At 64.5% G+C, this 22,151-nt stretch overlaps 2 protein-coding genes across 9 annotated transcripts in view; one reads left to right on the top strand and one right to left on the bottom strand.

Annotated features, from left to right (window-relative positions):
- The first annotated feature begins 24 nt into the window (after positions 1–24).
- On the top strand, positions 25–20,192 carry LOC118723173 (cytosolic phospholipase A2 beta). 8 transcript variants are annotated; one of them, XM_045583615.1, is made up of 25 exons: positions 25–119; positions 5,566–5,719; positions 6,169–6,422; positions 6,713–6,769; positions 7,214–7,309; positions 7,515–7,591; positions 10,309–10,381; positions 10,647–10,783; positions 11,790–11,921; positions 12,187–12,227; positions 12,381–12,423; positions 12,621–12,675; positions 12,917–13,044; positions 13,239–13,322; positions 13,509–13,546; positions 14,225–14,360; positions 15,619–15,755; positions 15,940–16,162; positions 16,458–16,575; positions 16,819–16,956; positions 17,801–17,905; positions 18,045–18,224; positions 18,455–18,621; positions 19,111–19,297; positions 19,387–20,190. In XM_045583615.1, the coding sequence occupies exons 1-25, from the start codon at positions 56–58 to the stop codon at positions 19,590–19,592; spliced, it is 3,030 nt and encodes a 1,009-aa protein (XP_045439571.1). In that variant the 5' UTR covers positions 25–55; the 3' UTR covers positions 19,593–20,190. The 8 variants fall into 8 exon arrangements, with proteins under 8 accessions (XP_045439571.1, XP_045439581.1, XP_045439574.1 ...); XM_045583618.1 differs by having other exon boundaries at positions 37–119; positions 5,651–5,719; positions 19,387–20,191; XM_045583623.1 differs by having other exon boundaries at positions 50–112; positions 19,387–20,191.
- The window catches only part of EHD4 (EH domain containing 4), a 91,731-nt gene continuing 82,579 nt past the window's right edge, over positions 13,000–22,151 (bottom strand). The window contains exon 7 of the mRNA XM_036445302.2: positions 13,000–13,013. The gene's annotated coding sequence lies outside the window, so the exon portion shown is untranslated. The remainder of the gene's footprint in view (positions 13,014–22,151) is intronic.

Here is a 22,151-nt window from a genome sequence, read left to right as displayed (position 1 = left end):
GGCGGGGCCTCTGGAGAGGTGGAGTCTCAGGAGGGGAGGGCAGGGCGGCGGCGTCATGGCGGAGGAGGCTTTGGACGCCGTGCGGAGGGAGTTACGAGAATTCCCGGCGGCGGTGCGGGGTGAGTGGGTTCGCTCGGCTGCGGTGTCCGGCGGTGACTGCACATCAGTCTCGGACGCGGGCGGGGCTGTGGGCTTGCCGCCCGGGTCCCTGAGTCGCGTGGCCCCGGTGCCTCCTGGGCCGCTGACACCGGGCGCCCTAGTTCTTACCCTCGAGAAGCCAAACCTCGTGCGCGGAGCTGGTAGATGCCTCCTCTGATCACTGTCTGCCGAACCCCCTCCAAGCCCGCTGGGCGTGCTCAGCCCCTCCTCCCGTGTTTGCACAGCCTCGTGGGTTCCTGCGGGGACTGACCATTCATTCGGTGCCGCCCTGTTCCCTCAGCCAGCCGCGCCGAATAATCGGGGGGCTGTTGCCTTTCCCGCCCTTCCCTGTCGCGAAGTCTTTAAGGTGGGATTCTCCCTCTGATCCCTTCAAGGACGGACTGCTCCCCGCTGGGCGGCGCAGAGCCCGGGAGAATGGGCGGCTGTGGAGTGATCCCTGGCCCCAGCTGCTTGGTTTTTGTTTTCCTCCCTTCTTTTCCCCTTCCTTCCGCTCTCCCCTTTCTATTTTTAAGCGATTTCTCACCAGTGAATAGCACATGGGCACAGGACTTAAAAAACAACGGATTTATAACGTAAAGTAAGCTCTCCTTCCATTCTAAGCCCCAGCATGGATCTTTCCAAAAATACTGTTTCGTCCTGGACGGTGTGGCTCAGTGTTGCTCACGGGTTAGAGCGTCGGCCTGTGCACCGAAGGGTCGTTGGTTCGATTCCGGGTCAAGGGCTTGTGCAGGAGGCAACCAATCTATGTGTCCCCCACTCTCCCTAAAAATCTGTGGAAAAAATATGCTTGGGTGAGGAGTAACAAAAAAACAAAAACAAAAAAAGAAAAGAATGCTGTTTGTATCCACACACAAAACTGTATACCCTTTTTATACAAATGATAGTTAAAAATACTCTTCTGGGTAATGTATCTTGGAGAACATTCCAAATCCCTGTATGGAAATCTTTTTCACACCTGGGTACTAATGCTGTAATTTACTTAATCAGCCCACTCTTATGAGACATTTCCAATCTATTGTTTTCAGTAGTGCTGCAATGAATACTTTGAGCAGATACAGTCATGTGCTGCACGTGAGGCCAGGTCATTGCATTGTTGTGCAAGCGTCATGGAGTACATTCACGCAAACCTGCGTATTATGGCCTGTTACTGTAATTGCATGTGCTATACGTACTTTTATGTGACTGCCAGCATCACCACGGACCGATGGGACCACAGTTGTATTTGCAGTCCATTGTTGATCAAAACATTGCTAAGTGGCCCATGACTGTACTTAAAGCACGTCAGTGTGCCAGGGTCTGTTCCGTGTGCTTAGGACACATCACTGAACAAAACAGATCTCTGTCCTCAGAGAGCTTACAGTTCTAAGCGAGGAGACAGACTGTGAGTCATAGGCACCTGAATGAGTAAATTATAAAGAAATGTGTGACAGGATAAGTGCTATGGGGAAGCGGGGGACAAGGCGGAATGATAGACCTCAGTATCCAGGGCTGAAGGGCAGGTTGCAAATTTCGATAAGATGGTCAGGATGGGCCTCCTGAATAAGGCTACCTTTGAGCACAGGCTTGAGGGAGGAGAGGAGAGGAGAGCATTGGGTAGAGGGCAGGCACAGGCAAATGCCCTGTGCGGGAGTGCCTGTGAGCTCCAGAGACAGGGAAGAGGCCCTGTGCCCGGAGCAGTGTCTTTGTGCACCGGTGAGGATGTGTGTTGGCTGAATTTCCTAGCAGAAGAATTTGGCCAAAGGAATTGTTCGGATCCCTTTTGAAGTCCCCTCACTTTGAAAACCCAGGAGAAAAGAGTGGCCATTCGCTAAAGCAGGGTGGGGAACCTTGATTTACCTATCAGCCTTGGGTATTTATAACATCCCTCTTGGGGCCTACAATTATCAACTTAAAAATTAGCCTGCTGTATTTGGTCAAACCTTTAATTAACTGACCCCGAATGCAGGGCCGGCCCACATGATGTCATGGGCCTTATATGCCCTGCCTTACACGCAGGCCGATGTTCCTGCTCTACAGGAAAAGCTACTAAATGCCGAGAAAGTAGAACTGAAGTAACTACAGAAGGTACAAAGGGTTAAAAAGGAAAAAAGTCAGTTTTCCTGTACTTAAAGCATCCCAGTGAGGACAATGGGGAGGTTTGCTGAGCCCATATTACCCCGCCCCACTCCCGGTGACTGACTGCGAAGGCCCTTCGCCTATTGCTTCCCTCTGCTCCCATGTCTGCGTGGCAGGTTTCATCTTACCCTCTGGTCCGCGAAGCAAGCACACATGCCAGCTCTTTCATTTCCTGGCCCACCAGGGTCTGCTTTTCCACTCCGTTCCAAGTTTTGATCTAATGACATTCACTTTCCAACTGATCGCAAAGCAAGGCACAGATGACCAGGGAGATGCGGGTGTGAGAGACAGAGCACGACCTCGGAGGGGAAAATGAACGCAGTGGCCGGTTGAAGCGGGAGGCGGTAACCACCCATGGTGGTGGTGGTGGTGATGGTGGTGGTGGTGGTGGTGGTGATGGTGGTGGTGGTGGTGGTGGTGGTGGTGGTGGTGGTGATGGTGGTGGTGGTGGTGGTGGTGGTGGTGGTGGTGGTGATGGTGGTGGTGGTGGTGGTGGTGGTGATGGTGGTGGTGGTGGTGGTGGTGGTGGTGATGGTGGTGGTGATGGTGGTGGTGGTGGTGGTGGTGATGGTGGTGGTGATGGTGGTGATGGTGGTGGTGGTGGTGGTGGTGGTGGTGGTGATGGTGGTGATGGTGGTGGTGGTGGTGGTGGTGGTGGTGGTGGTGGTGATGGTGGTGGTGGTGGTGGTGGTGGTGGTGGTGATGGTGGTGATGGTGGTGGTGGTGGTAGTGGTGGTGGTGGTGGTGATGGGGTTCAGACTAGACCTCAAGGATGAAAATCACAAAGTAAAGCCCTTTATAAAAGCCAGGAGAAAGGCATTCTGGACTCTGAGCAGGAACAAAGTTGGGTACTGCCTGAGGTGTGTGGGAAGGAGCAGGCACCAGACAGACGAGGAAACCCGCGGGAAAAGGAGGCGGGGCCTGAATGCGTGCGGAGGCAGGCAGTACTCTGTAAGGAGTAAGCGGTAAGTCATCAGAGGATCATTTTACGGGTGTGTGTGTGTGTGACAAGATGAGATCGCATTTTAGGAAATGACTGGGGCCAGGGTGAGTGATGCTTTGAGAGGAAGTAGAATTAAGCCAAGGAAACAAGTTAGTTCACTTTAGCAACCATCCTGCCAGGAGATGGTGGGGACTTTCATTCAACCACTAAGCAAACATTTGCGGAACACTTCCTGTGTGCTTGGTACCACTCCAGTTCCCGGGGTGCACCAGTGAACAAGACAAGCAGCCCTTCCCTCAGGAGCTCACGTTCTACCAAGAGGGAGACTAGTCCACAGCTGGACAAGTGAAGCAGATAGTGTGTTAGGTGGTGACAAATGACAGAAAAGTAAAGGGGCCTGGCTGGTGTGGCCCAGTTTGTCGGAGGGTAGTCCTGTGCACTGGAAGGTCTCAGGTTCGGTTCCTGGTCAGGGCACATAATCTAGATTGCAAATTAAAAAATATATATATTTTATTGATTTTTTACAGAGAGGAAGAGAGAGGGATAGAGAGTTAGAAACATCGATGAGAGAGAAACATCGATCAGCTGCCTCCTGCACACCCCCCACTGGGGATGTGCCTGCAACCAGGGTACATGCCCTTGACCGGAATCGAATCTGGGACCTTTCAGTCCGCAGGCCGATGCTCTATCCACTGAGCCAAACCGGTTTCAGCTAGATTGCAACTTTGCTCCCTGGTTGAGTTCAGTCATTGGTTGGAGTGCATTTGGGAGGCAATCCATTTGTCTCTCTCTCACATCGATGTTTCTCTCCCTCTCTAAAATCAAGTTAAAAAAAAGAAAAGAAAACCAAGGAAGGGGTATAAGGGTTATTGGGAGAAAGTGAGTTTTCTAAAGTGTGGCCTGGCTCATTGCAGCATTATTCACGGTGGCCAAGATCTGGAAGCAGCCCAAGTGCCCATCAGTAGATGAGCGGATAAAGAAGCTGTGTTATGCTTACACCATGGAATACTGCTTAGCTGTAAGAAAAGAAGGAAATCTTACCTTTTGCAACAGCATGGATGGACCAGGAGATTATGACGCTAAGTGAAATAATCCAGTCAGAGAAAGACAAATACCGTATGATCTCACATGTGGAATCTAGTGAACAAAATAAGTTGCTGAATGAAATTGAAACAGAGGCATAGATACATGGAACAGGCTGATAGCTATCAGAGGGGCGGGGGGTTGGAGGACTGGATGAAAGAAGGTGAAGGGATTAAGCAAAAAACCCCACAAGAAACGACACAGGCACAACAAAACCAAACCCCCTTAACCACAGTCAGCAGTGTGGTGATAGCCAGAGGGAAGGGGGGTCAGAGCAGGCAGAGGTGGTCAGAGGGGGAGAGGAGGTGGAAACAAGTTAGTTCACTTTAGCAACCATCCTGCCAGGAGATGGTGGGGACTTTCATTCAACCACTAAGCAAACATTTGCGGAGTGGGCGGTGGGCACACTGTGCAGATGATGCTCCGTTGAGTTACACACTTGAAACCTGTGTGGTTTTGGGAACCAGTGTCACCCCAATAAATAAAAAAGAGGGGGCCATGGAGGGAAGCCTCATTGGGGTGACATTTGAGGACCCCAAGGAGGTTGGCGAATGTGAACACCAGCAGGGGGCGGGGGGAGGGGGTTTGAGGTAGGATCACTAGGACTCGGAGACAATCAGCAGGAGGACAGGAGTGAGGGAGAAGGAGACCCAGGACCACTCCAGCACAGCCTGCCCGGGGCCCGCGGCGCCCTGGTGTCTGAGGATGGGGTGCTGCCATTTCCCTCCTGTGGTTCTGGGGGGCAGTCTGTCTCCTCACTGAGCTGTGAGCTCCCTGAGATGATGATGGCTCCTCCCTTGTTGCCTCCACATTGGCCAGGCCAAGTGCTGAGCACATGGTGCTCAGTGAGGATCACTGTCGGAAGGCGCTTTACACAGCCTCCGCCCACCCTGAGCCTCGGGGCCTCAGCTCTGCTCCTTCTGAGCTCCCGGTGCCACCTCAGTGGCTGCCTCTCGTACTGGACGCCAGGAGGACGCCGCTCCAGAGGGGGAAAGCCGAGGGTCCGGCACAGGCCGGGCGGGCCGCGGAGGGTTTGAGCATGGGCCGCACAGCGGCCCTGGCCCTGTCTGCTCTGTGGCCCATCGCGGCGTGTTTGTAAGTACGCTGCACCTCCCCCCTTCACTGACCCTCCCGCTTCCGTTTCTGATTGTCCAGGATCCCTTGGTCCCCCGTGGGCATTGTCCCCCGTGGCCTCCCTGATGCAGACAGCGGGGCGGCAGCGGCTGCTCCTGGCTTCAGCCCCCGCTCCCCTCTCTCGCCCTCAGAGCTTACCGTGCCTCTTGCCGTGCCCTACCTGGACCAGCCCCCCTCCCCGCTGCACTTCTACCGGGACTGGGTCTGCCCCAACAGGCCCTGCATCGTCCGCAACGCCCTGCAGCACTGGCCGGCCCTCCGGAAGTGGTCGCTCCCCTACCTCAGGTGGGCCCCGGCGGGAGGTGGGCGGTGCTTGTCCAGGTGACCAGACGTCCCGCTTTTGGCGGGACAGTCCCGATTCTTAACAATGTGTCCCGCGGCGTTTTATTTTTTATTTTTTTAAATATATTTTATTGATGTTTTACAGTGAGGAAGAGAGAGAGATAGAGAGCTAGAAACGTCGATGAGAGAGAAACATTGATCAGCTGCCTCTTGCACACCCCTCACCGGGGATGTGCCTGCAACCAAGGTACATGCCCTTGACTGGAATCGAACCCGGGACCTTTCAGTCCGCAGGCTGACGCTCTATCCACTGAGCCAAACTGGTTTCGGCTGTCCCATGGCATTTTAAAAAGTCCCGATTTTTAAATCGGGACTGTCCCTCCAAAAGCGGGACGTCTGGCCACCTTATGCTTGGTGGCATCTGGGCCGGCGCCGAACGTCCGTTCTTCCAGAGCCGCCGTGGGCTCCGCGGAGGTGAGTGTGGCCGTGACGCCGGACGGCTATGCGGACGCCGTGCGGGGGGGCCGCTTCGTGATGCCCGCCGAGCGCCGCCTGCCCCTGAGCCGCGTGCTGGACGTGCTGGAGGGCCGGGCCCGGCACCCTGGGGTGCTCTACGTGCAGAAGCAGTGCTCCAACCTCCTCACCGAGCTGCCCCAGCTGCTGGGCGACCTGGAGCCCCATGTGCCCTGGGCCTCCGAGGCGCTGGGTGAGTGCGGGCGGGCGGGCGGGCGGGGGACCGGCCCTCCCCGTCACTGACGTCCGGCCCGCAGGGTCAGGGCTGTGCGCTAAGCGCTCACGTCCCCGGCCTCGGCTCCCTGTCCGTGAAGGGAAGATGGCTGCCCCTTCCTGGAGCCCACCTCTGCCCCTGCCCTCTGCTCTCTCCCCGTTTCTGCCGGGTCCCTGGAAAGCTTTGCCAAGGCCCACCCAAGTTCTGGCGCAGCATCGAGCCTCACCTTCAGGCCACCCTCCCAGCCCCCTCTCCCCTCCCGCCTGCAGGAAAGATGCCGGACGCCGTGAACTTCTGGCTGGGGGAGGCGGCTGCCGTGACGTCCTGTAGGTATCGGTGGGGAGGAGACCACGAGCGGGAGGCTGGGCCTCACGGAAGTCAGACTGACTTTTCTCTAAGATTTCTTCTGGGATTCTGGGCGCAGACACAAGAGGGGCCCCCTGGAAGCTGGGGGGGGGGGGGAGGCACCATAGCATTAGGGGGGAGGGCATTGTTTCTTTCCGTCCCTGGAGACCTTTGCAAAGGCCGTCCCGGTCGGGAGAGCTCTGTCTGCTAGAATTCTCCTCAGTGGAGATGGGCCCAGGGCCTGGCAGGTGTCAGTCCCTGGAGGACAGAGATCAGAAATGCCTGACGCCCACCAGGCACCCCCTCACCTCTGCTATGACATGCTCTTCTCTTACCCCACAAGCTGACTTGGGGTGCAGGCTGTCTTGTTTGCCCCTCCCGTGCCCGGCCCCTCATTCCCGCCCGGGGCCCCTCTGTGTTGGCAGTGCACAAGGACCACTACGAGAACCTCTACTGCGTGGTCTCGGGAGAGAAGCACTTCCTGCTGCATCCGCCCAGTGACCGGCCCTTCCTCCCCTACGGTGAGGGCGCGGCCGGCGGGCTTGGGAGCGAGCAGCCCCCGGCGGATGGCGGGCAGCAAGGGCCCCGGGCTGGCTGGTGCCCGGCCGGAGGTTGGACCGTGTCTCTGCCGCTCTGGGCCTCCGGACCCCACCCTGTGCCCAGGGAACAGGCTCATGGCTGTGGCTGGCAACATGAGGTCCCCACACCTCCTCCCTCTGGTTTCAGAGATGTACACGCCAGCAACCTACCGGCTCACCGAGGAGGGCTCCTTCCACGTGGTGGACGAGGAGGCCATGGAGAAGGTGCGTGCTGTCCTGGGCCCAGGGAGAGGGAAGGGCGGAGCCGGGGCGGTGGCACTCGCTCTGGAAAGCGCCGAGCAGGGCGGGGCCCGTGGTGTCACCTTAGGAAAAGGGGCTTCGAGCCTGCTCCCTGGCGTCCGCTGCGTCCGCAGGTGCCCTGGATCCCCCTGGACCCGCTGGCTCCGGACCTGGCTCGGTACCCCGCGTACAGCCAGGCGCGGGCCCTGCGCTGCTCTACCTGCCGGCCCTGTGGTTCCACCACGTGCGGCAGTCCCAGGCCTGCGTGGCCGGTGAGGAGCGCCCCGCCCGGGGCCGGGGCGGGCTTCGGGGGGGCGGCTCAGGGGCCGGCGGGAAGGGGGCCCTCCTGCTCAGGTCTCCTTCTCCCCGCAGTGAACTTCTGGTATGACATGGAGTATGACCTCAGGTACAGTTACTTCCAGCTGCTCGACGCCCTCACCAAGGCCTCGGGCCTCGCCTGACCCTGACGAGCGGGTGCTCCAGGGACAGCGCGTAGAGGCCATGTGGCATCAGGGTGCTGGCTCCACCCGGCCTGGCTGCGCCCAGCTTTGCCCGCTCTCCGGAGGCGCCAGCAGGAGGGAGCTGGCAGGGGCGCGGCTCCCAGGAGAGGAGGGGTGCCCGGCCCAGCGCCCTCACCGCCGTGGCCCGGTGACCCTGAGTGAGCGCCTCCAGCCCGGTGACTCTCTGTGGAACGATGATGGCTCCGCCCCCCGGGTGTGGGCGCTGGAGATGGCATCTGTGGGGCAGCGAGGCTGGCGCGGAGGAGACGGTCAATAAAAGATGGCCGTGCTCTGCGAGCCCAGACTCCCTCTGCAGTCGCCTTCTGTGGGCTGCGGGCTGGGCGGGCTGGGCGAGAACTCCGGGCGGTGTGGTGGGGTGAGGGCTGGGTCCGGCTGTGCCTGAGGCGCTCTCTGCTGCCATGGCCTGTAAACCCTTCCTGGCTTCCGCTGTTCCCCCAGCGCCAGGGCAGCTGAGGGTCAGCCCTGTTCCTCCCCCGGGAAGCAGGGGCAGGCACCCGCCCCTCCTGAGGCTTCCCCTGGGGAAGGAGTGGGTCTCCGGCCGGCCCTGGAGGGGGGAGCCCCGAGGCCCCCGCCCCAGCGCGCCCAGGCTGGGGCGGCTGCTTTGAAGGGCTGTTTCATAGACACACCACGCCCTGCCAGGTCATGATGGGCCTGGGGCATTCCTCAGATTGGCCAACCACGTGGCCGGACTGGGTACTCCTGTCACACTGGCACTGGGAGATTGCGAAAGGCCTGCCATGGGGGGCACGGCTCTGGCTCTTCCGTTCGCTGCTCCTCTGGGCCCACCCCTGCTTCCAGACCCAAGTGGCTCCTGCAGACCCCCCTCCCAGGCGCTGTCTGCTCAGCCTCGGACAGCGGGCTCCCTGGGGGCCCCCTCTCCAGGTCAGAGCTGGGAGGCGGGGCTGGGCGGGTGGGCACAGGTGCTGATGGCTGGAGAGGACGGGTCTTCGGGGTGTTGAGCCCCCACCACAGGGAGGGCAGCGGCTTCCTATGGGTTTAAGGTGCTTCATTTCCTGTACAGGCAGCTGATCCAGGAAAGAGTGGGGCTGGGGTGGGGCAGAGGCTGTGGGGAGGGACGAGGGAGGAGCTTGGAGCCAGCCGGGACATCCCAGCTCTGGACTGAAAAGCTGAGTGTCAGTCCTTCGGCCACTGCCTGTCACACCTGGTTCCCGGGGACTCTCCGCCTCATGGCTCTGGCAAGACAGGTAGGAGCTGGGCTCCACTCTGACCCCTGGCCCTCCCCGCCCCCCGAGGCCTGGCTGCTGCTGTTCCCTAGCAGGGCTGTGGGCTTCTTGGCCCCGGTGGTGCGCAGAGGCAGGCGTTGGGCCGGGGAGTGTCCTGAGTCCCCCCCGGCCCAGGGAGAGGCTGCGGGCAGAGCTCCTGGCTCCGGGGACGTGGGCCGGCAGCTCGGCCGGGGCCCCGGAGGAAGTGGCTGCCCCAGTGCTCTCTGACTCAGTTGCTTGGGGTGGGAGCCCCGGGCTGACACTGCTATTAGCTGAGCTTCCCTGGCCCTTGGACTCCATCATCATCAGGCTCTCTCTGCGGCAGGGCTGGCGGCACAGGCTTTCCCCGCCTTGTCAGCCTGCCCGGCCCCATCCCAGGCCCAGGGGGATGGGCTCAGAGGGAGCTGCCGAGGACCATTGTCAGCCGGCCTTGTGGGGCCTGGAGGACTTGACCACCTGCGGGTGGTCTGACCTGGTAATTGCTGTCCCTACCTTCGAAGAGGGCCCATTTCCAGAACTGGGCCCCGGCCAGGGGTGGGGAGTGTGTGTGGGGGTAACTCAGCTAGGGGGCGCAAGGCCTGGCCGTCTCCTTCCTGCCCTGCTGCCCACGACCAGCCTGGGCTGCTTCCCAGGGCGAGCTGGGAAAGTGGGTGAAAGGAGACCATGCGTGTCAGGAGCTGGAAGCGGGTCAGTGCGGGGCTGGGAGCTCAGATCTGGGCTCCCCTGGTCCAATCATGCCCTGAGCCGCAGGCCAGTGCGCTTGGTCTTCCATTTTGATGTCCTTGTGGGGTTGGTCATGGATGGGTGTGCGATGGAAGGAGTTCATGTGCAGATGGGCCGGAGCCGGCCAGAGCCGGGGTGAGCGCAGGCAGGCGTCAGCAGCACCAGCCTCTCCTGAGGCCTGTGTCCTTAGGGTCTCTGCCTGCAGCAAGCCTGGCCCTGTCTCTCTCCTCTGCAGGCCAAGGTGCCCGAGACGTGCCTGCTCACCATTCGCGTCCTAGGGGCCCGCGGCCTGCCCTCCAGGGACCTAGGTGAGCGCTGCGGGGCGGGCACCGGGGCTGCGCGGCTTCCAGAGGCGGGCAGGGCTGCGCGGGGAATGGCAGTGGGCTGGGTGTGCAGGGGCCGGGGCGGCTGCCGAGGGCACAGGAGGGGAGTCACGATCGGGCTCTGCCTCTGCTCTTCCTGCCTCCGGCCGGCCGGGTCCTTGGCCTGTGGCCCCCCGGGCCGCCCGCGGCGGAGGGACGGGGCCTGTGGCCGGGCTGGGAAGGGCTGGCCGTCACGCGCCTCTCCCCACAGTGACCGCCTCGGACTGCTATGTGACGCTGTGGCTGCCCACGGCCTCCAGCCACCGGCTGCAGACACGCACCGTGAACAACAGCAGAAACCCCGTCTGGAACCAGAGCTTTCGCTTCCGCATCCACAGGCAGCTCAAGGTGGGCCACCTTCTCACTGACCCATCCGCTGCCCCTGTCCCCTCCCTCTGGTCCCCTCCCCCCTGCCCCCCTCCTCCCTGCAGCCCCCCCCTCTGCCCCCCTCCCCCCCCTCTGCCCCCCTCCTCTCTGCAGCCCCTCCCTCTGCCCCCCTCCTCCCTGCAGCCCCTCCCTCTGTCCCCCTTCCCCCCCCTCTCCCCCCTTCCTCTCTGCAGCCCCCTCCCTCTGCCCCCTCCTCCCTGCAGCCCCCCCCGCCAGCCCTCCCCCCTCGGCCCCCTCCTCCCTGCAGCCCCTCCCTCTGGCCCCCCTCCTCCCCTTCTGCCCCCCTCCTCCCTCCTGCAAGCCCCCCCCTCTACCCCCCTCCCCTCCCTCTGCCCCCATCCTCTCTGCAGCCCCTCCTTCTGCCCCCCTCCTCCCTGCAGCCCCTCCCTCTGGCCCCCTCCTCCCTGCAGCCCCTCCCTCTGCCCCCCTCCTCCCTGCAGCCCCCCCCGCCCCCATCCCCTCCCTCTGCCCCCCTCCTCCCTGCAGCCCCCCCCTCTGCCCCCCTCCTCCCTGCAGCGCCCCCATCTGCCCCCCTCCCCTCCCTCTGCCCCCCTCCTCTCTGTAGCCCCTCCCTCTGCCCCCCTCCTCCCTGCAGCCCCTCCCTCTGGTCCCCTCCCCCCTCTGCCCCCCTCCTCCCTGCAGCCCCTCCCTCTGGTCCCCTCCCCCCTCTGCCCCCCTCCTCCCTGCAGCCCCCCCCTCTGCCCCCCTCCCCTCCCTCTGCCCCCCTCCTCCCTGCAGCCCCTCCCTCTGGTCCCCTCCCCTCCCTCTGCCCCTCTCCTCCCTGCAGCCCCCCCATCTGCCCCCCTCCCCTCCCTCTGCCCCCCTCCTCTCTGCAGCCCCTCCCTCTGCCCCCCTCCTCCCTGCAGCCCCTCCCTCTGGTCCCCTCCCCTCCCTCTGCCCCCCTCCTCCCTGCAGCCCCCCCTCTGCCCCCCTCCTCCCTGCAGCGCCCCCCTCTGGTCCCTTCCAGAATGTCGTGCATCTGCAGGTGTTCGACCAGGACCTTTGGACCAGCGACGACGCGGTGCTGTCCGTGCTGTACGACGTGGGGGCCCTGCGAGTCGGGGAGTCCCGCCACGAAAGCTTCCTCCGGAGCCCGCAGGCAAGGCTGGGCGGGCGGGCGGGCCGTGGAGGGTGGCCCGGACATGGGCCCTCTGCTCCAGCAGCCGCAGCCCTCTCCCCAGCCCCTTCCTGACACCTCCGCCCAGGGCAGCCCTGCAGGGAGAGTGGACGGAGCAGCGGGCGATGAACAGTCGCTGTCCCGCCTCGGGTCCCAGCCCCGCTGGCCCCCCCTCACCTTCTCCTCCCTCCCTTTCCTCCTCCTTCCCCCCCTTCACCTTTTCTAACCTGCTTCTTTCTCTGCCCAGGGGGAGGAGCGGCTGGAGGTTGAATTTCGGCTGCAGGGTCTGTGAGTCCGGGGCCATGGACAGTCCTGGGCGGGAGGGACAGGGCGCGGGCGCCCTTCCCCGGGGGACACCCGCGGTGGAGGAGGAAGGCCCGGCTGCCATGGGGGCACCTGGGACCCGGGACCCCCGCTTAGGGTCACGGGGGCTCTTTCCAGGACCGACTGTGCCGAGCAGCTGGTCAGCAATGGCATCCTGGTGGTGAGTCTGGACCCTCCCCGAGCCTCAGGCCCACCAGGGGGGGCGGGGGCAGAGCTGCACGGAGGCCCTGGGATGGCAGTTCTCAGGAGTGTTCGGTGCCTCAGGCCCAGGGAATGGAGTGTGAGGAGCCGGAACCAGGGTGCTGGGCGGGGGAGCGTCTGCCAGGAGGCGCTCACGCCGGCTCTCTCATCACTCAGGCCCGGGAGGTCTCCCGCCTGCACGTTCGCCTGGAGGCGGCTGGGGACCAGACGGGTGAGTGCCTGACCCCCGTAGCCCTCAGCCCTTTCTCAGGCCTTGCACTGGACACCCTCTGCCCTCCGGCAGCAGAGGGGGTGGGGGCAGCTTCGTGCTGGGGCTTTTCCCCTTGTTCCCGGGCGGCTGCGGAGGGGGCTCCATCTCCAGCCTCGTCCGGGGCCAGACGCCATCTCAGTGCCGGGAGGGAGGTGGGCTCAGACCCTGTTCCCAGCCTCTCCGCTCTGGTTCCTGTCTCCAGGGTCAGAGGGCAGAGTGCAGCTCGTGGTTCCGGGGGCCCATGAGGGTCCACAGGAGGCCTCGGTGGGCACTGCCTCCTGCTTCCACTGCCTGCCCTGCTGGGAGCCGGAGCTGAGCGTCCGCCTGCAGGTATGTGCCCCCAGCCCCCACAGCCCCTCACCCTGGTGCCCTCACGCCGGCAGAGGCAGGCCCACGGGGAAGAGGGCGAGGCTGGCATTGACCTTGGGCCCCTCCTGCCGTCCTCTGTCCCTCCCAGGAGCAGCTGTGAGGCCCTGCGGGGAAGGAAAGGGAGGGATTCCTAGCTCTTCTCTCTGCTCCTGCAGGACGCCCCCCAGGAGCAGCTGAAGGTGCCCCTGCGGGCCCTGCCCTCTGGCCAGGCGCTGAGACTCGTCTTCCCCACGTCCCAGGTGCGGCCGGGAGGGCCGGGTGCACAGGCGGGCCGGCCCGGAGGGTCCTCGCTAAGCCCTGGGCCGGGCCCTGGGGCAGGGCCCTTGGAGCGTCCCTGCCTTCAGGCCCGGCCGGGCGGGGCGGGGCGCAGGGCTGGCTGAGAGGGACCGGGCGGCCCACGTGTGACCGAGCGTTCGTGTTTCCAGGAGCCTCTGATGAGGGTGGAGCTGAAGAAAGAAGAAGGGTGAGGGCCGGCGGGGTGGGGGCCAGGCCGATGGCAGCACTCGGGCCGGGGGAGCGGGGGAGGGGGTGGGGGTGGGGGGGGCGGGGGGGGGGGGCTCCGAGGTGCTCGGTCTGCTCCCGCCCGGGCACGCGTGCGGGAGCCGGAGCAGACAGGCTCTTTTCACCTTTTACTCGCATTTATTTGCTGGCGGGTGTGCCCAGCCCAGTGCCGGCTCCTAGGAGGCACTTGGTAAACGTTTGGCTGGAAGACAGGTGGGAGTGTGGAGAGTGGCTGAGGCACAGAGAGGGCAGGGCGAGGAGGGGGGAGGAGAGGGGAGGGGAGGGGAGAGGGGAGGGGAGGGGAGAGGGGAGGGGAGGGGAGAGGGGAGAGGGAGGAGAGGGGAGGGGGGGGAGAGGAGGAGAGGAGAGGTGATGGGAGAGCAGAGGCAATGGGAGAGGAGGAGAGGGGAGGGGAGGAGAGAGGAGAGGCGATGGGAGAGGAGGAGAGGGGAGGGGAGGGGAGAGAAGAGGTGATGGGAGAGCAGAGGCGATGGGAGAGGAGGAGAGGGGAGGGGAGGGGAGAGGAGAGGTGATGGGAGAGCAGAGGCGATGGGAGAGGAGGAGAGGGGAGGGGAGGAGAGATGCAGAACGCGGTCAGGGAGGCAGCCCGCTCCCTCTCTGCCTCACCCCTCCCCCGCAGGCCCAAGGAGCTGGCCGTGCGGCTGGGCTGCGGGCCCTGCGCCGAGGAGCGCGCCTTCCTGAGCCGGCGGAAGGCAGTGGTGGCCGAGGCCCTGAAGCGGGCGCTGCAGCTGGACGCAGACCTGCGGGAGGACGAGGTCCGAGGGCTGGGCTGGGGGAGGCGCCCTCGGGCCCGGAGCCCGGGGCCGACGCTGGGGCTGCGGGTGCGAGCCGAGCTCTCCCTGCCCGTGCTTCCTGCCCCCTCTCTCTTGTTGTCGGGAGCTTGGTCACACCAAGTGTGGAGCATGGGATGAGACGCCTGGAGGTGTGAGCTGCCCTACTTGGCTAGCTTTCCTTCTCGTTTCTTGGCCTTTGGCCTGGTCTGGGCTGTGAGGCGGGGCCTGGCCTGGCCGGTCAGTGGACGGCCTCTCCTTGGGAGGGGTGAGGAGGGGTACAGGGAGGTGTCTGCGATGGCCCCGGGGCTCCCAGAAAGTGGCCATCAGACTGCTGAGGGGTTAGAGGTGAGGAGCTGAGGCCTGGTCTGTCCACGCTCCCTGAGTTCTTAAAATCAGACAGACCTGACCCTCACGAGGCTACTTCTGACCAGGCCCGTGGTCGGCAAACTGCGGCTCACGAGCCACATGCGGCTCTTTGGCTCTTTGAGTGGTATATTCCACAAAATACCACGGCCTGGGCGAGTCTGTTTTGAAGAAGTGGTGTTAGAAGAAGTGTAAGTTTATAAAATTTGGCTCTCAAAAAGAAATTTCCATCGTTGTACTGTTGATATTTGGCTCTGTTGACTAATGAGTTTGCTGACCAGTGGACTAAACCCTCCTCAGCAGGCCTGACTAGAACCATTCCCAAAAGCCCTGATTAGATCAAGAACCCTGACTGATTTCAGACAGGAAAGGGAAGGGGGAGAGAGAGAGAGAGAATCATCAATGAGGAGAGAGAATCATTGATTGGCTGCCTCCTGCATGCCCCCCACTGGGCATCAAGCCAGCAACCGGGCATGTGCCCTTGACTGGAATCCAACCCAGGATCCTTCAGTCCACAGGCCAATGCTCTAACCACTGAGCAAAACCAGCTAGGGCCTGATTAGATTTTGAGCAGCCTTAGTTGTAGGTGAGCTGTGGTTTGGCCTTCCCCCTCCCTAAGGCCCCTCTCTCTTTTTAAAAAAATGTATTTTTATTTATTTCAGAGAGGAAGGGAGAGGGAGAGACAGAAACATCAATGATGAGAATCGCTGATCAGCTGCCTTCTGCACACCCACTACTGGGGACCGAGTCTGAAATCCTGGGCATGTGCCCTGACTGAGAATCGAACCTTGACCTGGCTCACAGGTCCACGGCTTAAGCACTGAGCACCCCTGCCGGGCCCTAGGGCCCCTCTGAGCCTGGCTGTCTTCTCGTCCAGGTCCCGGTGGTCGCTGTGATGGCCACTGGCGGTGGGATCCGGGCGATGACCTCCCTGCACGGGCAGCTGGCCGGCCTGCAGGAGCTGGGCCTCCTGGATTGCGTCTCCTACATCACAGGAGCCTCGGGGTCCACCTGGTGAGCGGGCGGAGGCGGGTGCAGGAGCCGGGGTGCCGTGGTGCGGCTCCCAGACCGCACAGGCCTCCGGCCGGAGGAAGGCGGACAGGAATGCGCTCGGGCCTGGGAGGGCCCTGCAGGCTGTGGTCCCAGACCAGAGCCCAGAGGGCCCCCGAGTGACGGTCTCTGGCTCTGGCCTTCGCAGGGCTCTGGCCAACCTCTACGAGGACCCGGAGTGGTCCCAGAAGGACCTGGCGGGGCCCACGGAGCTGCTGCGGGCCCAGGTGACCAGGAGCAAGCTGGGCGCGCTGGCCCCCGGGCAGCTGCAGCGCTACCGGCGGGAGCTGGCCGCGCGGGCCCGGCTGGGCCACCCGCCCTGCTTCACCGACCTGTGGGCCCTCGTCAACGAGGCGCTGCTGCACGGCGAGGTGAGGCGGGCCGCCCGGGGGCGGAGGGGCGGCCGGGGGAGCGGAGGGGCGGCGGGGGGGCGGAGGGGCGGCCGGGGGGCGGAGGGGCGGCCGGGGCCACCCGGGGGCGGAGGGCGGCCGGGGGAGCGGAGGGGCGGCCGGGGAGCGGAGGGGCGGCCGGGGAGCGGAGGGGCGGCCGGGGAGCGGAGGGGCGGCCGGGGCCGCGGCCTTGGGGAGCGGGGTGGCGGGTTGGGGAGGCCGAGGCACCAGGAAGCCGTGGCTTTATGTTCAGATCCTCTCCCCACCCCTGCTCCAGCCCCACGACCACAAACTCTCAGACCAGCGGGAAGCCCTGGCCCGCGGCCAGAACCCTCTGCCCATCTACTGTGCCCTCAACACCAAGGGGAGGAGCCTGACCACCTTTGAGTTTGGAGGTGAGCGGCCGGAGCGGGGGCCCACGCTTTCGTGGTTGGGGGCGGGGGGTGGGTACCGTGCCCACTCTCCGGGCCAGCCCCCTGCTCTGCAGGACTGTCATTCAGGCTTTGGGATGCGGGCAGGGCCTTGGTCTCCAGCCCAAGGGCCAGTGTGAGGCTGAGCCTTCAGGTCACAGGCCGCCTGGCGTGAAGCTGGTGGGTCCGCTGGCCTGGGCCCCCGTAAGGCTGTGTGGCCCCTCACAGAGTGGTGCGAGTTCTCCCCCTACGAGGTCGGCTTCCCCAAGTACGGCGCCTCCGTCCCCTCCGAGCTCTTCGGCTCCGAGTTCTTCATGGGGCGCCTGGTAAAGCAGCTCCCCGAGTCTCGCATCTGCTTCCTGGAAGGTGAGGAGGTTGGAAGGCTGGGGAGCTGGGGCGGGGGGGGGGGGAGAATGGGCCTGGGGTGGGGAGGGGAGCTGGGGCGGGGGGGGGGGGGGGAGAATGGGCCTGGGGTGGGGGAGGGGAGCTGGGGCGGGGGGGGAGAATGGGCCTGGGGTGGGGGAGGGGAGCTGGGGCGGGGGGTGAGGTGGGGGAGGGGAGCTGGGGCGGGGGGGGGGAGAATGGGCCTGGGGTGGGGGAGGGGAGCTGGGGCGGGGGGGAGGGGTGTGGGGGGGATAATGGACCTGGGGTGGGGGTGGGGAGCTGGGGCGGGGGGGGGGGGGAGAATGGGCCTGGGGTGGGGGAGGGGAGCTGGGGCGGGGGTGAGGTGGGGGAGGGGAGCTGGGGCGGGGGGGGGGGGAGAATGGGCCTGGGGTGGGGGAGGGGAGCTGGGGCGGGGGGGGGGGGGGTGGGGGGGATAATGGACCTGGGGGGGGGGGGGGGAGCTGGGGCGGGGGGGGGGGGGAGAATGGGCCTGGGGTGGGGGAGGGGAGCTGGGGCGGGGGGTGGGGTGGATGGGGGAGAATGGACCTGGGGTGGGGCTGGGGAGCTGGGGCGGGGGTAGAATGGGCCTGGGGTGGGGAGGGGGAGCTGGGGGGGGGAGAATGGGCCTGGGGTGGGGAGGGAAGCTGGGGCGGGGGGGCGGGGGGGGCAGAATGGGCCTGGGGTGGGGGTGGGGGAGGGGAGCTGGGGCGGGGGGGGGGGGGGGGTGGGCCTTGGCCTTGACCTCATTCAGTCACTGCCAGGCCTTGGGGAGGGGAGGGTCTGGCTGTGACGGTGGAGGACTCCCCCATGTGTCCCCTGTTCTCAGGTATCTGGAGCAACCTGTATGCCGCCAACCTCCAGGACAGCTTGTACTGGTCCTCGGAGCCCGGCCAGTTCTGGGACCGCTGGGCACAGGACCAGGCCAGCCTGGGTAGGTGCCGGATCCTTTAAGGACGCGGCGGGGCAGCCCGTGGGGCTGTTTGGGGGAATGAGGACTCTCTTTGGGAGTCTGCGGAGGCCGGAGCAGAGGCCCAGGAATGACACCCCTTCCTCCGCTCCTGACTGTGCAGACCGGGAGCAGGTCCCCGTCCTGAAGATCGAGGAGCCGCCCTCGGTGGCCGGCAGGATAGCCGAGTTCTTCACCGACCTCCTCACCCGGCGCCCGCTGCCCCAGGCCTCCCACAACTTCCTGCGCGGCCTCCATTTCCACCGGGACTACTTCCAGCACCCTCACTTCTCCAGCTGGAAAGGTACCGCCGTCCCGTCTCAGCCCTCCTCGTACCCCCGCCCCCGCCCTGTGAGCTCAGTCCCCGCTGGTGCTCGGAGTGCGAGCCCCGCTTTCTCTCGTGTTGGGGGTCGGGCCTCCGGAAGTGGAGGTCTCTCTGGTGAGGCAGGGCCGGCGGCAGGGTCTCCACCAGCAGAAGGAGCCGTCCTGAGGCCCTGTGACAGCTGCTCCACCCCCTGCCCCCGACCTTTCCAGCCACCAAACTGGACGGGCACCCCAACCAGCTGACCCCTGCCGAGCCCCACCTGTGCCTGCTGGATGTCGGCTACTTTATCAACACCAGCTGCCCGCCCCTCCTGCGGCCCACACGGGACGTGGACCTCATCCTGTCGCTGGATTACAACCTCCACGGGGCCTTTCAGGTGGGCAGCCCAGTGTCTGGCCCTTCGGGCGGTGACAGTGACACCGAGTGGATGGGAAACGGAGTTCACGGAATCCACACCCGGGGACCCAGCCGCCCAGGGAGGGGAGCGATGGGGGCGCTGGCAGTGTGGCGGCATGTATTTATTATACATTTGAGTCCCTTCTGCCGTTTTCCACCCCCGGTTGGTCCCTGTGCCTCTGGGTCCCCGCTTTGCGTTTCTGTGCTGGTCCGGGAAGGGTTTGCCTCCCGGTTGCAGGATCGGGCCTCGTTAGCGCCCCGTTCGGGGGAGCCCCCTGGAGCCACGGGATCGGGCGTGAGGTTCGGAGCGTTTTTCCATCAGGCCTGGCTCCGCTGGGCCCGCAGGGTCTGCGTAGGCCTCCGGGCACGAAGTGCCGGGGGTGGGCGGACTGCACGCCGGCAGCCTGCGGCCGCGGACCCGGGCGGGCAGCGGGGGCCGGCTCCCTGACGCGCTCTGCCCGCCCTGCAGCAGCTGCAGCTCCTCGGCCGGTTCTGCCAGGAGCAGGGCATCCCGTTCCCGCCCATCGCGCCCAGCCCCGAGGAGCAGCGGCGGCCGGCGGAGTGCCGCCTGTTCCTGGACCCCGCCCGCCCCGAGGCGCCCGCCGTGCTGCACTTCCCGCTGGTCAACGGCTCCTTCCGGGAGCACTCGGCCCCTGGTGAGCCTCCCTCCTGTGTGCCTCCCGGAGTGCCCCCCCGCCCCCCCGCCCCCGTGCATTCCCCGCATGCCCGCCGCCTCCGCCCACAGGGCTCCGCCGGACCGCCGAGGAGGAGGAGGCCGGGGCGGTGAACCTGTCTGCGGCCAACTCCCCGTACCACTACTCGAAGGTGACCTACAGCCCGGAGGACGCGGACAAGCTGCTCCGGCTGACGCGGTACAACATCCTCAACAACCGGGAGGCGCTGCTGGCGGCCCTGCGGGAGGCCGTGCGGCGCAGGCGGCGGCCCCAGTGACGCGGCGCCCGCCCCCGCCCTCAGCGCTCCCCTGCCTGCCGCTGGCCAAGCTGGGCAGAGGCCGTCAGCGCCCGGCGTTCCAGAGCCTCTGGGGCGCGGAGGGCCCCATCCCCCTGAGGAGCCCCCACGGCGTGCTCCCAGCAGCACCCACATGGGCACTGAGCCGCCAGACACCCCCCGGAGGCCGAGCCTTCTGGAAGGGGAGAGTCTGTCAGCCGGGGTGGAGCTGGGGAGCCGAGCGGCACTGACCAGGTCGGTGTGAGGGCCAGAGCCCGTGGCCTTGTCTGTTCTGTTCTCCCTTCCTCGTCGCCTGGAGTAGGCGCACAGTGTAAAACAGAGCGCTTTCTCTGCCACAGAGGCTCCTGCTCAGGCGGGGCATCACCGAGATCCTGTCATTGCTGCCGAGAAGGGGCCTGTTATTGCAGGCTCTGGGTGACACAGGGCAACGCCTGGTTTAAGAAACAGGGTGCTCTCCTGGTTGGTGGGCTCAGTGGTTACAGCGTCAGCCCTCACATTGAAGGTTTGATTTCTAGTCAAGGGCGTGTATCTGGTGGCAGGCTCGATCCCTGGCCCTGGGCAGGGTGTGGGTGGGAGGCCACCAATGTTCTGTCTCCTCTCCCTCCCTCCCTCCCTCCCTCAAAAAAAAAAAAAAAATCAATGGAAAAACTCCTTGGGTGGTAGGCTTAACAACAAAAGGCGTCTCCCAGCCACCTCAGGGAGCTGGCGAGTGCTCCCAGGCCTCCCTGAAGCAGGGGCACCTGCTCCAGAACCTTCCTCAGCGGCAGCAGTCCCGTTTGGCCTGGGGGGGGGGGGTCTGCTGCAGCCCGGGCCAGGGGAGCACACTTGCAGGCACTGGTCGTCCTCACCGGGCCAGGGGCCTCGGGTGTGGCCGGGACTTCCTGTCCCACAGTGAGGACCTTGGGCCTGAAGAGCCAGAGAGACCAGTGGCTCAGCCCCACCCGGCTGTGACCCGGGACCTGTCACACATTCGTGCCTCAGGCCACTGGCTTCCCAGGAGCACCCTGCGGCCTCCTGGCTGGCATGTGGGATGGTCCTGCAGGCGGGACCAGGGCGTGAGGTGGATGGGAGATGCCCGGTGCTCACTGCATCTGTCGGCCCTGGCCGGTGGCTGGAGTCCCAGAGCAGAAGAAATGGCAGCCTTAGAAGCCACTGTGTCCAGGACAAGGCCATTCACTCGGCCACCCGTCACCTGACGATAAATTGGGATCAGTGGGCCCTGCAGGAGTGACTGGATCGCTTACCGAGACCAGTTGTTCTGCCTCCGTTGCTCTGTGCGCGCTCCCCTGGCGTGAGTTGTGGAGCTGCATGTGTGTGTGTGCGTGTGTGCGTATGTGTGTGCGTGCGTGTGTGTGTGTGCGCGAGCGCGCGCGTGTGTGTGTGTGTGTGTGTGTGTGTGTGTGTGTAGCTGTGGGTCTCTGTGTGTGTGTGCGTGTGTGTGTGTGTGTGTGTGTGTGGAGCTGCGGGTCTGTGTGTGCGTGTGTGCGTGCGTGTGTGTGTGTGTGTGTGTGGAGCTGCGGGTCTGTGTGTGCGAGTGTGTGTGCGTGTGTGTGTGTGTGTGTGTGACTCTCCAGGTTTGGCTCTGTGTGTGGGCCTGGGGGTCTGTCTGGCTGACAGCCTGACGCCTGGTCTCCCTCAGAGCAGGGGCCTGGGGCTGGGGAAGGCAGAGAAGACGAGAAGAGCGAGGGTGCAGGAGGGCTCTGGCTGTCCCGGGAGGAGGAGGAGGACGGAGGAGGGGCGTGGGGCCCAGGTGACAGCCCGGCAGCACTCTGGCCTGTGCGAAGGGTGCCCTCGCCTCGGGCCTGGCCTGAGCAGGAAGGCGGTGGAGCGGGCACAGGCTCCTCTGTGGGTGTCCCCAGGGCGGCCGGCGGTGAAGATGGGCGTCTGCCTCGCAAGGAGGGCGGGGGACGGCCATGGCATCTGGAAAGGGAGCCTCATGACCCTGATTCTTCTGGCACAGAGAGAGCCCGGGGTCTGCACACAGTCTCAGCGCCGAGTCCCAGGCTCACGAGGGTGCATCTGTGCTGGCCCTGGAGGCTCAGGGCGCCCACCCGCTCTCCCAGGCGTGGCATGGCCGTGCTGGGCGCCTCTGTGCACTCGGCCAAGAAGTGCAGGGTCTGGGCTTAGACTGTGGGCTGCAGAGCAAGAGAACACCAGTCAGCCCCAGGCCAGATGCTCAGCCAGCAGGTGGAGTCCTCATGCTCCCTCCTAGGGTCTGAATATCCCCCCCCCCCTTCTACCCGCCCCCGCCCCCGCCCAAGGTGACATGAGGAGGAGGGGCCTTTGAGAGGTGACAGGTGAGGGCAGAGCCATTGTGAAAGAGACCAGTGAGCACCCTGGCGCCTTCCACCATGTAAGCCCAGCAAGAACGCACCCCCTGTAGCCGGAAGACGCCCTCACTGGACACAGTCTGCCAGCGCCTTATCTTGGGCTTCCCAGCCTCCAGATCTGTGAGGAATAAATGCTGGTTATAACCTACCCAGCGTGTGGTATGTTTGTTACAGCAGCTGAACAGACTGAGATGTCCCTGTCTGGAGCTCC

The sequence above is a fragment of the Pipistrellus kuhlii genome, unplaced genomic scaffold (assembly GCF_014108245.1).
Source record: "Pipistrellus kuhlii isolate mPipKuh1 unplaced genomic scaffold, mPipKuh1.p scaffold_m20_p_1, whole genome shotgun sequence".
Classification (NCBI taxonomy): domain Eukaryota; kingdom Metazoa; phylum Chordata; class Mammalia; order Chiroptera; family Vespertilionidae; genus Pipistrellus; species Pipistrellus kuhlii.
The sequence above is the reverse complement of the archived record's forward strand: the minus strand, read 5'-3'. Positions and strand labels throughout refer to the sequence as shown.

Bases quoted from the DNA above. Each gene is read 5' to 3' on its own strand.
- LOC118723173 (XM_045583615.1), top strand. From the start codon at position 56: ATGGCGGAGGAGGCTTTGGACGCCGTGCGGAGGGAGTTACGAGAATTC. The intron at 6,770-7,213 runs GTAGGTATCGGT...CTGTGTTGGCAG, and splicing joins GGCGGCTGCCGTGACGTCCT to TGCACAAGGACCACTACGAG. The intron at 11,922-12,186 runs GCAAGGCTGGGC...TTCTCTGCCCAG, and splicing joins GCTTCCTCCGGAGCCCGCAG to GGGGAGGAGCGGCTGGAGGT.